The following is a 17342-nucleotide window of genomic DNA, read 5'->3' as shown; positions in this document are numbered from 1 at the left end:
CAGAAGCTTGACTACCTGTACACAAGCAAATCATGAGTACTGTTGACCCTTCAATAATGCAAGGGTTAGGGGCACCAACCCTCTCCTCCAGCCCTGCACAGTAAGAAAACTTTTGACTCCCTAAAAAAATAATAGCCTTACCAATAACATAAATAGTCAATTAACATATATTTTACATATTATATGTATTATATACTATATTTTTATAATAAAAAAGCTAGAGGAAAGAACATTTTATTAAGAAAATTAAAAAGAAGAGAAAATACATTTATAATACTATACTATATTAATTGAAAAGAAAATGTATAAGTGGACCTGCACATTTCAAACCCATGTTGTTCAAGGATCAGTAGTATTTTTATTTTATTTTTATTGAAGTATAGTTTTAAGTATAGTTGTAATACACAATGTTGCATCCATTGCATCCATTTCAGGTGTACAACATAGTGATTTGACAACTCTAGATGTTACACCATGCTTACCACAAGTGTAGCTACCATCTATCACCATTCAGTACTGTTACAGTACCATTGACTTTATTCCCTATGCTGTCCGTTTTATCCTTGTGACTTACTCATTCCATAACTGGAAGCTTTTATCTCCCACTCCTCTTTACCCAACTTGCCCTTCCTATCCAACAGCCTCCCTCTGGCAACCATCACTTTGTTCTCTGTGTTAATGCGTCTCTTTCTGCCTTTTGTTTTTTTAGATTCCACATGTAAGTGAAGTCTTCGGGTATTTGTCTTTCTGTGCCTGACTTATTTCACTTAGCATAATACCATCTAGTTCCATCCACATTGTCGCAGATGACAAGATCTTACTCTTTTGTATGGTTGAGCAATATTGTATGCATCTTACTTGTTCATTCATCTTTTGATGGACACTTGGGTTGCTTTTATATCTTGGCTATTGTAAATAGTGCTCCTCCTAAACTTAGGAGTGCCTATTTTTAAATTAGTGTTTTTGTTTTCTTTGAGTAAATACCCAGTGGTAGAATTAACTGGATCATATGGTATTTCTGTTTTTAGTTTTCTAAGGAGCCTCCATACTGTTTTCCATAGTGGCTGTACCAGTTTGCTTTCCCATTACATGACAGTTCTTTTCTCTCCATATCCTTGTCAACCCTTGTTATTTCTTATCTTTTTGTTTCTAGCCATTGTGACAGGTATAAGATGATGTGCTTTTAAAAGACATCATTAAATGACATTCAGGCACTTATTTTCAAATAAAACTTTTGTTCTTAAAATCTGTCTGCTGCGTTAAAACTGAATCTTATCAAACCAGCAATTGCACTACTAGGTATTTACCCAAAGAATATAAAAATACTAATTCAAAGGGATACTTGCATGTTTATACAGTTTACAATGCATGTTTATAGCAGCATTATCTACAATAGCCAAATTATGGAAACAGCCCAAGTATACATCAACTGATAAACAGATACAATATGTGGGATGTGTGTGTGTGTGTGTGTGTGTGTGTGTGTGTGTGTGTATACACATACAATGGGATATTATTCAGCCATAAAAAAAATGAAATCTTGTCATTTGCAAAGACATGGATGGAGCTAGAGAGTATGCTATGTGAAGTAAGTTAGAGAAAGATCAGTATCACTTGATTTCACTCATATGTGGAATTTAAGAAACAAAACAAGTGAACAAGATGGGAAAAAAAGGGAGGAAGGCAAACCAAGAAACACACTGTTAACTTTAGAGGACAAATTGATGCTTAGGGGAGATGGGTTAAATAGGTGATGGAGATTAAGGAATGCCCTTGTGATGAGCAAGAGGTGTTGTATGGGAGTATTCAATCTCTATATATGTGCACCTGAAACTAATATTACACTGCATGTTAACTAGCTAGAATTTAAATACAAACTTTAAGAAAAATGAAATTAAAAAATTTTTTGAAAAATGGAATCGTAGCATATTTCTTTTAATTTAGGGGCTATTTGGCTATGCTTTGGACACTTATGGCCAAAGAGATAATGCTTTGTTTTAAATGAGCCCTTTCTTCTAAAGTGGGTAGAGTGAGGGTAAGAATATAAAAAGGGGAATGTCTCAGATTCTCTTGCCAACACACTATTGGTATATGATTTTTCTGCTCTTAGACTTTGTTCCAACAATGACGTTTTTTTTTTTTTAATGGAAATTTTTAAGAAGCTCATGAAACAAAATGGAAAATTTGAGTCACTACTGTTAAATTTGTTAAAAAGAAATTTATATTTTTGCTCAGTTTTTATTGACATATTTTTAAATGCTTATATTATACTTGTTTTTATTTTGACTGACAGCATCTCTCAGCAGCTTGCTTATTACACCGTTTCCCTCTCCCAACTCCTCACTTACCCGAAGTTGTGCCAGCAGTTACCAGCGACGTTGGCGACGCAGCCAAACAACAAGTTTGGAGAATGGGGTATTTCCTAGATGGTAAGTTGGAATCTTCACTTTATAATAAAGTAATAAAATTGAATAGTTCCTTAAACACAGTTCTGAAGGCTTTTTTTGTTTTTGTTTTTGTTTTTGTTTTTGAGCCTGGGCTTGTATTTTGTGTATTTTAAGCCTTGAAACTTTTAAAATATATTTTAAATTCAAGTTTTAAGTTTTAACCAGTATTAGGCATACAGTTCAGTGTACCTTCACATTGTTTTGCAACCATCATCACTCTTCATGGTTGGAACTTTTTTATACCCCCAAACGGTACCCATTAAACAGTTAACTCCCTGTTCCTCCTTCCCCTTAGCATCCTGTCATCCTCTGTCGATTTTTTTTTTTTTTGTCTCTTTCAATTTGACTACTATAGATACCTCATATAAGTGGAATCATACAATATTTGTCTTTTTATGTGTGGCTGATTTCATTCAGCATGTCTTTAAGTTTCATCTATGTTGTAGAATGTATCAGGATTTTATTTCTTTTTATGGCTGAATGATATTCCATTGTATGTATATATCATATTTTGTTTATTCACTTATCTGTTGATGGACTTTTGGGTGGCTTCCACCTTTTGGTTTTTGCACGTTATGCTGATATGAATATATGTGTATAAATACCTGTTTGAGTCTCTGCTTTCAATTTTGGGGGTGGGTATACCCAGAAGTGGAATTTTCGGGTGATATGGTAATTCTTTGAATATGTTTTTGAAGAAATGCCATACTGTTTTCCACAGTTGCCATTTTACATTTTTGCCAGTAAGTAGTTATTTTTCTGTTTTTTTTTGATAATAGCCATCCTAATGGATGTGAAGTAGTATCTTATTGTGGTTTTGATTTGCATTTCCCTAATGCAGTAATATTCCCTAATATTGCCTAATGGTCAGTGATATTGAGTATATTTTTATGTGCTTATTGGCCATGTGTCTGTCTTTTGGAGAAATATCTATACAAGTGGTTTGCCCATTTTTTAATTAGGTTGTTTTGTTGTTGTTGAGGTGTAGGAGTTCTTTATATATTCTAATATTATTCCCTTATGAGACATATGGTTGGCAGTAATTTCTCCCATTCCATGGGTGGCCTTTTCATTCTGATATACAGTAGTTTTTAATTTTATGTAGTCCAGTTTATCTTTTTTCTTTTGTTGTCTGTATTTTTGGTGTCATATCCAAGAAATAAATGCCAAATTCAGTGTCATAAATCTTTTACCCTATGTTTTTTCCTAAAAGTTTTATAATTGTAACTCTTCTGTTTAGGTGTTTGTTCAGTGTACTCCATGTTTTGATATTTCAGTTTTTCATGTTTCTAATTAGACAAGTTAATTCATTCTTGAAAGATTTTTTTTAAGCCTATGTCAAGTACAGCTTAGATTAAACGTAGTATAAAATTAATGTACGTAGTACAACGTAGATTAAATAAAGTTTCTTGTTTTCTGTTTTAGTTACTCCCTTTAGTCCTTGATTTTTTAAATTTTACTCTTGAATTCAGAAGGAGATACAAGTAGATCGTAGAACAGTGAATTATATCAGAGTCATTTATAACCTTAAAATTAAGGCATTTTAGGTGGATTATGAATTGGGAATTAACTCCTTTTTTTTTAGTGACTTCTAACTAAACAAAAATGTTCCCAATATGACTCTGTTAAAATTTTTTATAAAAATGTGAGTATGAAGGAATAGCCAGTAGATTTTTCATAGACAGTTGAGATACATTTTTAGATTTACTTGATAAAACAGCAGAAGACCTTTAGCTTGTATACATTAAATTAGCAAGGAGATGAAATTGTGAATTTAATTATTTTTTTTATATTAAAAAAAAACATTTATTTTTAAGGTCTATAGAAGAAAGCTTTAATCTGTCAGATGAAAGCTGTGGCCCTAATCCAGGAATTGTGAGGAAAAAGAAGATTGCAATTGGGGTAATCTTTTCATTATCCAAAGATGAAGATGAAAATAACAAATTTAATGAATTCTTTTTTTCACATTTTCCTCTCTTTGAAAGCCACATGAACAAACTAAAGAGTGCAATAGAACAGGTAAGCATAGTCATGTTGCTGGTTTGTTAATGTCCTTTATTTTCCTCTGAATCTTACTCTCCTGGTTTAGTATTATGTTTATTCATCTGGCAGAAAAACTAACAGCCATGGCGCAAGTACACTACCAAGTGCTCTGGAGGTGCAATATAGACTTCAACTGTTATTAAGGACCTTACTGCCTAATAAATGGTATAAAGTTATTCATTCATTCATTTAATAAATGTTTGTGGGCCCATAATGTGGCAAGCAGTAACCTAGTAACTGAAGATAATATGGGGAAAAAGCAGCACTCTTGATCTCATGAGATAGCAAATAAATTAATAGATAAGATTTTTGATGGTAAATACCGTGGAGAAAAATAAGACAGGTTTATAAGGAATGTTGGGTGGAGTTATTGCTCATTTTTTATTGGCTAGTCATGAAGGCTCCTGATAAAATGACATTTGATCCAGAGATATGGAAGAAGTGAGATACAACTATCTGAGGGAAAAATTTCCCAGGCAGGGGCAAAGGCTTTGTGTCAAGAATAATCTTGATGCTTAAGCAAAGAGGAGGCCAAAGTGGCTGGGTTGGAAGTAAGATCAGATTATGTAGGGACTTTTAGGATATCATTGTAAGAGCACTGACATTTACTCTTAAGAAAGATGGGAAACTATTGGAGTTTCAAGCAGAGGAATGACATTATTTATGAGGATTACTCTTATTGCTGGTGGAGAATAGATTTCTAGGGTCAAACGTGGATGTTGCAGTTAGGAGTTTGTTGCAGTGATCCGGGTGAGAGATGGCAGGTACACCAAATTAGTGATGGAATTGGTGAGCAGTGGTTGGATTCTGGATATGTTTTGAAAATTGAGCTAATGAAATTAGCTGATTGACTGAATTAGCTGATGTATGAGAAAGAGAGCAGTTGGCTTGAGATTTTTCATTTAAGCAGTAAGAAGGATGGAGTTGCTAGTACTAAAATGGGAAAGATTAAGATGGAACAGTTTCGGTGGAGGAAAGTCAGCTGATTGTTTGAAATGCCTCCTGGATATTATATGAGTCTAGAGTTTAGGAGAAAGCTCCAGGCTAGACTGTCATCAGTGTATGGATGATCTTTAAAGCCGTGAAACTGAGGGATTAAAAAAAAGTAAAGGAGGTCCTAGACTTGATTTGTGTAGCATTTTAACAGTTAAAATCTGAAGAGTTGAGAAAACCCACAGAAGAAACGGGATTGGCCATTCAAGTAATAGGAAGAAACAAGATAGAGTACTTTTTTAGGGGGAGCCAAGTGAAGGAAGTGTTTTAAGAAGGTAGGACTGATCATTTGTATTTCATGCTGCTGCTAGTGTGTATGATAAATTTGTATAAAGTAAGAAAATTGTGAATACAAGATAGAACATAAGAATAACTAAAAAAGACAAGCAAAGTTGTTAGGAGTCCACGGGAAAGAAAAATTACTTCCTGTTGAGAAGATGTTTCGTTTGGACTACATCTTAAAGCATGTTTATGATTTTTAAACATAAAGTTTTGAAAATTGGATATAGTAGAATAGCAAGGAAAATAGATATACTTGCCACCCAAAAATAACTATGTAACCTTTTGCTCAAAGTCTTACCCAGGCTATTTCTATATATATTGTACTTTTACTTGATTGGTATTGTTATGTGTACATGTTCTTTTTGTTATGTACATATTTTAAAATACCCATCATTGTAGGGGTGCCTGGGTGGTTCATTTGGTTGAATGTCTGACTCTTGATTTTGGCTCAGGTCATGATCTCATGGGTTCATGAGATCGAGCCCTGCATTGGGCTCTGTGCTGATAGTGAGGAGCCTCCTTGAGATTGTCTCTCTCCCTCTCTCCATGCCCCTCTCCTGCATGTGTGTGTGCATGCATGCTCACTCTCTCAAAATAAATAAACATTTAAAAAATAAAAAAAAAAATAAAAACTCATCATTGTAACATACATATTTCTCATGTCATTATAAATCATTCTTAAATATATTTTAGTGGATTTCCTTAAGTAACAATATTTCTATTAGGTTATTTCTTCTTTTTCACAATATAATTACACTGTAGTTAACATCTTGGTGAATTTTTGGAAGACATTCCCAGGAAGTTAAACTAATATATCAGTGGATATAATTAAATTATTAATCCCTTTGATGGTATGTGGAACTAACCACCACTACCATACCAACCAGCCATGGGTCGTATGGCTGCAGAATTAATGGAAACCAGATCTCAAAGAATGCTTGCCATAAGTTTTGACTTTGTTGTTAAAGCTATCTCCAAATTGTGCTTTAGAATATTAATTTACCAGTATGTTTTTTAAAAGAGAGTGGAATAAGAGGCTGTAGAGGGGAAGACCAGTAAGAATGATCTAGAAAGCAGAGGATGCATTTCAGTAACTTATCAATGACTGAGGCTTATCTGCCTCTAGAGAATACATTGATGTTTGTTATTCACATGAAGTCTGTCAAAGGACAAAGAGATCATTAGCAGTACACTTTTATGGAACAGATGAGTAAAGGCCATTTTTACTTACTTTTTCAGAAGTTAGACCTTGGTGGCATTTTCTTCAGTTGGCTGCTGTCCCTTTTTTAAAGTATGTTGGTTCCAGAGTCTGTACACATACATAATATTTAGTTGTGGCTGAACTGACATTTTGGGTTACAGGGAAAATTGTGAAGTTTTGTATAAAACTTGATATATTCAGTCAATATAGAACTCATTAAAGATTACTTTTTAAATGTTTTAATGTTTTGACCATTTTATAACCTAAAGGTGTACATTGCAGTACTTACAGTCGTTTGGATATTTGTTCAAGTTTAACATCTTACTTCTTATTATAGCTAAAAGGTAAAGCTTAATGAATGAATACCTTTATGTAAGGTTTTGTCTCTGGGCACTTTGAGAATTATTTTGAAGCCTGTGCTACCTTTTGAGATCTGTAATGTAATCTTAATACTTTACTGCTGGTAAAATTAATAACTGTTCAATTCTAGCTAAAGAATATTCACTTTTTTATACATTGGGAATCTGTCAACAGTTTGTGAAAACATAAGTAAGTTTTACTTAGTTTTTGGGTATACGTGAACATGATTTCTGACCTTAAAGTAGTCTGATTTCTTAAAAAGATGTTTAAAATTTTTTAAATTGATTTTTAATCATAAAAGTTATGCAGAAGTACATTCCCTTTGAAAAAGCGTAAAAAATTACAAGGTTATTTTTGACATCTGTATCCTAATCCAGATCCCCGTTTTGTTCACCTAAAGCAAGGCCTCTCAACCTTGGCTAAATATGTTTTAAGAAAGCAAATATAGGGGCGCCTGGGTGGCGCAGTCGGTTAAGCGTCCGACTTCAGCCAGGTCACGATCTCGCGGTCCGTGAGTTCGAGCCCCGCGTCAGGCTCTGGGCTGATGGCTCGGAGCCTGGAGCCTGTTTCCGATTCTGTGTCTCCCTCTCTCTCTGCCCCTCCCCCATTCATGCTCTGTCTCTCTCTGTCCCAAAAATAAATAAAAAACGTTGAAAAAAAAAAATTAAAAAAAAAAAAAAAAAGAAAGCAAATATTACTAATAACTTGTGATATCTTTCAATAGAATCTTGATGTTCTAGGTTTTATAAAAGGTTTACTTAAGAAGCCATTATCTGTGAAATATTAGAGGAAGCCATGAGCTGTTGTTACTGAGTTATCATTGTATCTTGTTCTGTTTGTTAAAAAAAAAAAAAAGTAGTTTTATATAATCCAGAAACTGTCAATATCATTTTCTCTTTGTATTGATATTCTTTCATTTGACAGAGTAAAAGATTTAACATTAGAAAATTTTGAATTTTGTTATAATTGTTAATGATCAAGGGTACGTACAGTAAAGCCACTGTAAATATATGTGCCTTCTTTACATCTTTCTAGACAAGGTTGGTGGTAAAGTGTTGTGGAAATAAGTGACTTTGTCTTTCACTTTTTTTTTCTTCAGTGTTTTGCCTGTGATCAGTGTAAGAATTAACTATTTCATTACTTTCAAGGCTATGAAAATGAGCCGGAGATCTGCTGATGCCAGTCAGAGGAGTTTGGCATATAATCGAATAGTTGATGCCCTAAATGAATTCAGGTATGTATTCTCCAGCTTTTCATAATTTAGAGTTGTCTAGCAGTGTATGCAAGATTTATTTAGTTTCTTTAGCTTATTCTAATAAAATTTAATTTTTTGAATTTCTTTGTCCCATGGCCAGATGAGGGTGTATAAATCACTAGGCCATGGCTTTTATGTTATTAAATGTCAAATGGGCTAGGGATTCAGGCACATTTGGGATTCATCAGTGGGATCGTTTTTAGTACCGAACCATTACACACAGCAAATATGAAGAGGAGATCCTCATTCCAGCAGAAATGTGCTTTGTCTTCCCTGTTGGGCTCCTAGAGACTGGTCAAGTGTACCACCAGTAGTTATTATCACCAGTAGTTTATGTATCTGTTTTAGAAAAACTGGCTTAATATTTGTTCATTGATGACTGAATGGTCTATATTGGGGCAGGGATCTCCTGGATTGTTGTTTTAAAAGGACTGTCACATTTTGAAGTGAGAACCTGTTTTAGCTTGTGCTATTTCAGGATTGCTGTGGTAAACTATAGGCATGTCACACACATACACATATACCCACATACCTTTTGTTAATGGAGATTACTAAGGGGTGGTGTATTTAGTAAATTTGACAGTAAGAGAAAACCTGTGTTTGTTTTCAACTTTTTTATTCTTCATTTTTCTCTTACTGTGTTAAAAGTAAACCACAGTGGAAGTGAATCTGGTTTCTTTGTTTTTTTAACCTCTCTCAAAATGAGAGACTTAATTGCCTGAACAATGTTTTGTATAATATTTGAAACTGAATTACACATAACCATTAAATAGAAATTTCATGGTAAAAATAACCTAATATGGAATGTTTTATCATGTTTTTAATTTATTTAAATTGAGTATACTTTATAGCTGTTGTGTAGTAATCATCCACTGGTCTCAGCTACTGAGAAGGATAAAATTTTCTAGTCATTCATCTTTTATTTACCATAGTTTTTAGGATAAAAGGCATTAAAAGTGAGTTTAAATATCTTCCATTTTTGTTCATTAAATTCAGTGGTTAGGGAATGTGTAGAGAAAAATTAGAGAAATAAATTTCAACCTGTATTCTTTCTTTTTTTGTCTTAGAAGGAAATAACTTGCACAAGTGAAAATTATATTGGAGGTGATAGTTTTACTAATTTATATATATATATGTATATATATATATACATATATATATATAAATGGTAGCATATTAACATCTGATAGGAACAAAATCTGTGTCTTAGATCTCAGTTTGATTCTGATGCTTTCTTTGTCTTTTCAGACTGTGTTTATTGTCTTTTAGCAATTTTTTGTTGATACGATATGGTGGCAAGGTGCTGGGAATGGAGGAGGAAGTATTCTATAATCTTGTGCTTTAATCTTAGTTCTTTTTGGTGAGCTTGTTTTTAAGTAATATTTTCATGTAAGGATACAATGAATTGAAATAAAAAATGATTGATTTTGTTAAAACTCAAATTGATTTTGTTTGGAACTTAAAGTATATTAAAAACTTCCAATTAAAAAGAAAAATGCAGTGCTCAGCTGATCACTAGGCAAATGTAACAAAATGTTTCCCAGACTTGTGGAGTTTGAATCAGGAGGTCTAGAGCCTTGCATTTTTATTTCACAATCTGTGTGGAAATTACTAGGTTAAACTGTTTTCAGGGAAAAAAATTACCAAATCTGTACTACTACAATGTTAGGTATATTTGCAAGCCTTCATTGTACAACCATACAGCAACTGCAGCTGTACAGTTCTGAGAAAGGATGTCATACTCCACATTTGAGAATATTATTTTGAAATAATGACTTTCTGGCCTTGGAAATTCTTGAGAGAGATTATGCGTGCTATGGGAGAAGTTCTTTTGTTTTATTGAAACCAAGACATGTTGAACATTGTAACCTGAAATATTATCAGCTGAGTACCATGGTTATTTATACATTTCTCCTGGTTTACGACAGCTTAGCTCTTCACACATTCCCTTGTAGCTCTGGTCATCTCTGTTTACAGAGCTGAAGAATTTTACTCTAACTGCATAACTCAAAGAAATTCTAGAGTGATTTCTCTATGAGAAATCTGTAAAATATGCCTTTGTCATGAATATAAGTGGTTTTCAAGAAATATGAAAAGTTACAATCTTCTCAGTTTCTAAATTTAATCTGTAATTTGCTTGAAAGTTCACTCAAAGATTCTTAAGAGTTCTGCTTTTCCTGAAGTGGATACTATACCTTTAAAGTAAAAGAAAGGTGCTCTTAATGATTGGTTATTCTGTAAATAATTTTTAAAAATTTTTGTTTCAGTTGAGTTGTTCTGTTGACTTTAGACTGGAATTATTAAAAATATATGTTTGAACAGAACTTTTGCTTATTTGCCTAAACGAATCCTGTAATATTCTTTTTGAGTTTCACATTTTAACTATTACAAGGCAGTGTGAATCTTTGCCCTTGCACTAGAAACTGTTTCTTACATTATTGAGTTGATAGTTTTTTCTCTGCAGTCACAAGCTTTGTGGAAAAAGGCCAAGAGTCCCTATTTTAGGTCTGAGGAAACTCTGCCATTATAGATCCAGTTGAGGTTACCAGAATAGTAATATTGTTATAAGATTCATTCCTAGTAGAATACTGATCTTGCTCTTTGGTTATAAAAATTTTTATTCAAAACAATTTTAAATACCTGTGAGTTAATTGCTATATTATTGGGTAGTACGAAAGGTCTCGTCTTAGAATTTTAATATTGCCTAGAATTTACAGTATGTATGACATATAACCATTGAAAATGTAGGTCATAACTGTATACCTTTCCTTTTGTATTAGTTTGATTATTTTACTTCAGTCACTGTACAGATATGAAAGTCTGTAAGTCAGTTAAGCATTCTTACAGAATCTTAAAAATACTTTATAAACTGTTACAATTTTTGTTAGGTCTATCATTAGTACTTTAATATATACATTTAATCCTTGTTACATACAGATTGTACATTTGTGAATTCACCTACTTGCTGAAATTTATTTATGACCTCAAAATATACTCAGTGTTGGGGCGCCTGGGTGGCTCAGTCGGTTGGGCGGCCGACTTCAGCTCAGGTCACGATCTCGCGGTCCGTGAGTTCGAGCCCCGCGTCAGGCTCTGGGCTGATGGCTCAGAGCCTGGAGCCTGCTTCCGATTCTGTGTCTCCCTCTCTCTCTGCCCCTCCCCCGTTCATGCTCTGTCTCTCTCTGTCTCAAAAATAAATAAAAATGTTAAAAAAAAAAATTAAAAAAAAATATACTCAGTGTTTTAATGATCACTTGTAACATGTGCAGAACAGTGAAAAAAATAGAGTAGTCCGATACATTCCTAGATGAGGTTGAACAAGGCATTACTCTGCCTTCTTGTTTCAGCTCTCAATCTGTAAACAAGTATCCTTTTTGCATCTATTTAAAGGCACTTTTTTTTTTTTCATTTTGTGCTTTTTGTTAGTGATTTTGCTATTAAAAATCACCCTCGGGGTTCCTGGGTGGCTCAGTCGGTTAAGCTTCCAACTTTGGCTCAGGTCATGATCTCACTGTTTGTGGGTTTGAGCCCCACGTCAGGCTCTGTGCTGACAGCTCAGAGCTTGGAGCCTGCTTTGGATTCTGTGTCTTCCTCTCTAACTGCCCCTCTCCTGCTCACATTCTATCTCTTAAAAATAAACGTAAAAAAAAAAAAAAAAATCACCCTCGAGTGTACTGCTGAAATGCTATCTAATGTTCCTAAGTGTAAGAAGGCAGTGATGTGCCTTACAGACAAAATACATGTAACCTTCATGAATACCTGGGTTACAGTGCTGTTGGCTGTGAATTCAATGTAAATGAATCAATAGTATATTAAATAAGGTATCTGTAAACAGAAACCAACATAAAACAAGGTTATGTATTGAAGAGCTGACAAAAATGTGATGAGAGACTCACAGGAACCTAACTATGCTATGTATTTTCCCTAGGTAAAGTGATTCATTGTTCACTAATTCATTGTTTGCATCAGCTTTACAGAACATTGCTGCAAATAATGAGAATCTGTCTTAATTTTTAAATTAAATGATTATTAAAAATTAATAGTAGTTTTTAAAGTATGTGATTATTTGAGACCAGATGATTAATGAATTTGGGGTAGTTGGGAAGAGGAAGGAAATGATTCACATGCATGCAGAAGCCATGATACCTAGACAGACAAGAAGCATGTTTAGTTAGCAGAGCGATTTGGCAAAGTTGAGGTCCTTGGACTCTGACTTAGACTTTCTGCATATCAAAGAAAACTAAATCAGGCCCACAGTTTACTTCCGCCTAAAGTAGTCTTTCATTCTTTAGGGACAGTCAGGAAAAATAAGGGGTCAGGTAACTAAAAATTCTTACCTTTCTTACCACTGAAAATTAGGGCATAATCATTAGGGGAGAGGAGAAGAAAGTACTATTACTTCTAGATTGCTAATAACAACATAGAGTTGTGTATAATGAGAAACTCCATTGCATAATTAATTTATTTGCCTTCTTTGCATTTGATACACTCTGAGGTTGTAGTACCTAGTCTTAAGCATCAAAACATTAAACCTAATGCCCTCAGTGGACCACTATACCAAGGTTAGTGATCTGGCTCTGCCCCATGACACATGGACTTGTAGTAGTCTCTAATATGCTTAAGAAACTCATGGAAAATGAATCGATCAGCTCATTCATTCATTTATACAGTATTTCTTTTCATCAGAAAGTACATTCACATGGTTAAAGACACAAAATATGCTGAGAAATCTAATAATGAAAAAGAAATGAACCATATCCTCTCTTTCCCATCCCCATTCTTACTTCTCAAGAACACTCTGACCTATTTCTTTTATTTACCTCCACATTACTAAACAGTATACTTACTGTGGATATTTCTTGATTTATCAATTTTGGAGCATTTCTAATTCCTGCCATGAGTTTATACCTGCCTGTTAGGTATAACAGGCCTGTTAGGTATAACAGGCCTGTTAGGCCCTTCAGCTTCAGTATAGCTCTAGCACTAGCTTGAGTTCTGGTAAATTTTCTACTTTCTTTGATTATTTATTTTCCTCTGTCTTCTCTGTCTTGAATTCTTTTTGTTAGGTATATGCCTGAACTGACCTTTTATGTCTTTTTCATGTTTTCCTTTTTTTGAATGTATCATTTTCTATTTCCTCTGGAGTCATTTTGTGTGAGTGAGTGTGTGTTTCTGTTTTTCTGGTTGTGTCCCTCTCTCCTTGGAGGCTCTCCCTCTATATCAGGATTTGGGTCGCCCTTCCACAGCTGAGAGTGAAGCACTAAAATACAGGTTGGGAGTTCTGTACATAATTAGGCACAAACTGGAGAACTTTACTTTAAGGTGGTGGTTCTGAACCTGTTTTTATTATCACTTCCTGAAGGAGCATATATAAGACATTTTTTTCTCCTAATTGCTGTCCCTTCTTCCCATTAAATTTTAATATCACAAGATTCATTGTGTATCTATTTACATACTGCAAAATCTTCGAATATCGGTAAGGCTTTGAGCAATGTTATTTCTCTGGGCTAGTCAGTTGCTACATCTGTTCTTCTAGTCTCTAGTCATTCTGTGGAAAAATAGGGGGTGCAGAAAGGGGTCATCAGCCATTTATGGACCTTGAATTAGTCTCCCTGTTTACAGTCCTCTATAACTCCTGCCCTAACTTTACCAGGCATTTGTCAGTCTCGAGCCTCTTCTTGTTTCATTGGAGGAGATTAGCTATGTATGTGTCCCCTTCTGTGAGCACTGTAACCCATATCATCATCTACCTTAACACTTCACTTAACATTCCTTTCTGTGTTTTGTGTTCTAGAATTTTATTACATGTATAATTTAAATTTTAAGTCCGATTATTCCCCATTTTTATTTGCTATAGTAATTTATCTGTTGGGGTGCCTGGGTGGCTCAGTCAGTTAAGCTTCTGACTTCAGCTCAGGTCATGATCTTGCAGTCTGTGAGCTCAAGACCTGTGTCAGGCTCTGTGCTGACAGCTCAGAGCCTGGAGCCTGCTTCAGATTCTGTGTTTCTGTCTTTCTCTGCACCTCCCTTGCTTCATACTCTTGTCACTCTCTCAAAAATAAACAGTTAAAAAGATTTTTTTTAATCTGTCTTCGGATCCTTAACGGGTGTTCATTTGGGACCTCAGAACTGAACGGGATAAACATTGGTGCTCACTTTTCCATCTTACTTGGACATCCTTAATAGGCTTTAAAAATAAACATTTTCAGCTATTCCTAGTTTATATTTGAATCATATTTTTCTCTGTAAAATGCCTGTAATTCTTTTCCATTTGTTTATTTTCAAGTTCTCAGCCATGATATTATGCCCTACCAAGAACTCATTAATGTGACCTGTGTTTGTCACTTTTATCCATTGTAATATATTGTGTTCATGCTGGGTCAAGATTCAGTAAAATTTATACAGGAAAGATAATTCTTTTCCTTTTTTGGGGTTCTAGGTGTTAGAGAATTATGCTTAGGGTGCTTGGGTGGCTCAGTAGGTTCAGCGTCTGACTTCGGCTCAGGTCATGATCTCACCGTTTGTGAGTTCGAGACCTGCGTTGGGGCTCTGTGCTGACACTGTGGAGCCTGGAACCTGCTTTGAGTTCTAGGTCTCCTTCTCTCTCTGCCCCTCCCCCACTCTCTTGTGTGCGCTCTCTCAAAAATAAACATTAAAAAAATTAAAAAAAAAAGAATTATGCTGAAGTAGGTATTAGACCTATGGAGATCTCAGATAACTTTCTAGAGTTGTACTTTCTAATATAGTAGCCATTAGCCATATGTGGATACTTGAATTGTTTTTTGGTACTTAATTTAAATAAAATTAAAGTTAAAATCATTTAGTCATACTGACCACATTTTAAGTGTTAAGTAATCACATATGACTAGTGGGTGCCATCTTGGACAGCACAGATACAGAACATTCCCATCACTGTGGAAAAAAAGGTTCTATCACATAGCACTGTTCTAGAGAGTAGAAAGTAGGACACAGTTCTGTATCTTCCAAAAGATCAACTAGTTTCTTAAGCCTCAGCTTTGTAGCATTTGCTTAATCTGAGTGTATAGGACTTGGCTGAGTAGATATTAATGTGGAAGTAAAATGATTAATATTTTAAAGGTGTCCTTGAAGCCTTAAGGAGAGAGTGTAATTCATGGGTCTAGCTGTTGTCTAAGTAAATGCAAGAGAGAGCCAGAAAAGCGTCATCATAATTGTGCAATAATGCTTTCTTCTGTTGATTCAAGGAAAAACATCAGAAGATTGAAAGTCATAAAATACAGAGTGCAGATATAGTGTCCTTAGAACTTTACTAAAGAGTCTCAGCATAGGCAACAAAATGATGCCAATAAACTATTGTTTTGAGTGGGTGTATGGATAAGCTATTATCCAATACAGAGTATTTTTCTCCTCTAGGTTGTTGATTATTTGCATTATATTTAAGTATGGCATATACCTTACAAACGAAGAACTGGAAGGGGTTTAGAAATTATCTGGTTCTATACTTTCATTTTTATGGGTGGCAGAAACTGATGCCTAAAGTAGGGAAGTAATTTACCCAAGAGCACACAGTCATCAGGGGCAGAGACTGCATCAGAACCATCATATATTGAGTTCATGTGCAGAGCATTCCTGTGTTACTATGCTGGTGACAAAGAAGGAATGACTTGATTGATTTTGTCCTTTTGAAAGTTTTTATAATCTACCTGTGAGGCCCAACCTGACAATATAAACTTTAAGAGTATGTAGTTCTGGGAACTATGAATTTCATAATGTGTTTTCCTCTTTTTAGAACAACAATTTGTAATCTTTATACAATGCCACGAATTGGAGAGCCTGTCTGGCTTACAATGATGTCGGGGACTCCAGAAAAAAACCAGCTTTGTCATCGTTTCATGAAGGAGTTCACATTTCTAATGGAAAATGCTTCCAAAAATCAGTATGGCTTTCTCTCTTTCTTTTTGTATATCTATCTTAGTTATTATTTACTATAACGTGATTATCTATATTTTGATCAAACTCAGTTACAAAAGTGAAATAATTAACTGTTATCCCGTGATTATCTATATTTTGATCAAACTCAGTTACAAAAGTGATTTAAATAATTAACTGTTATCCTTGGAATTATTTCATATTATTAATAACCAAAACTGAATTCCAAAAGATAGTTAAGAGATAGGATATGGAGTGCCCTGCATGGCTCAGTTGGTTAAGTGTCCGACTTTAGCTCAGGTCATGATCTCATGGTTTGTGAGTTAGAGCCCCACATGGGGCTGCTGTCACCTTGGAGCCTGCTTCAGATCCTCTGTCTCCCCCTCTCGCTGCCCCTCCCCTGCTTCTGTTTTCTTTCTGAAAAATAAACAGTTTTTAAATATTAAAAAAAGAGATAAGATATAGAAGTCCACAGAATATTATGAATGAAAAACTGTAAAAAGATCTTTAATTATGTGTTAACTTAAGGACTTAAAGTTCCTGACAACAATTCTCTGCGGCTTCCCATTGTTTGGTGAGTCGTATCCACTTACAGTTTCATTCTATAGAAAATAAGTAAAACAAACAAACAAACAAACAAAAAAACCCAAAACAAAACAAAAACAAACGAAGTGCCAGGATTCCAGTGATACATATTTAATGTGATCTTTTATCATACTTTTTCTTCTAACCATTACATCAGATTCCTAGAATCCAGATGAATAATTTAGATGTTTTATTCTTTTAGATGGTAGACAAAATTTGCTTAAAATGTTCCTTCATTTTCCTATTCAGTAATATGGAAATATATAGA

General features: G+C 34.4%; 1 protein-coding gene across 2 annotated transcripts in view; it reads left to right on the top strand.

The window, feature by feature from the left end:
- Nucleotides 1-17342, top strand: part of FNIP1 (folliculin interacting protein 1) — a 154679-nt gene that overhangs the window by 108722 nt on the left and 28615 nt on the right. For both annotated transcript variants that reach the window (XM_042934488.1, XM_042934481.1), the window contains 4 exons: nucleotides 2294-2429; nucleotides 4265-4466; nucleotides 8475-8560; nucleotides 16350-16496. In XM_042934488.1, the coding sequence (XP_042790422.1) occupies nucleotides 2294-2429; nucleotides 4265-4466; nucleotides 8475-8560; nucleotides 16350-16496 (571 nt within the window). The remainder of the gene's footprint in view (nucleotides 1-2293; nucleotides 2430-4264; nucleotides 4467-8474; nucleotides 8561-16349; nucleotides 16497-17342) is intronic.

Source organism: Panthera leo, chromosome A1, assembly GCF_018350215.1.
Source record: "Panthera leo isolate Ple1 chromosome A1, P.leo_Ple1_pat1.1, whole genome shotgun sequence".
Taxonomy (NCBI): domain Eukaryota; kingdom Metazoa; phylum Chordata; class Mammalia; order Carnivora; family Felidae; genus Panthera; species Panthera leo.
The sequence above is the reverse complement of the archived record's forward strand: the minus strand, read 5'-3'. Positions and strand labels throughout refer to the sequence as shown.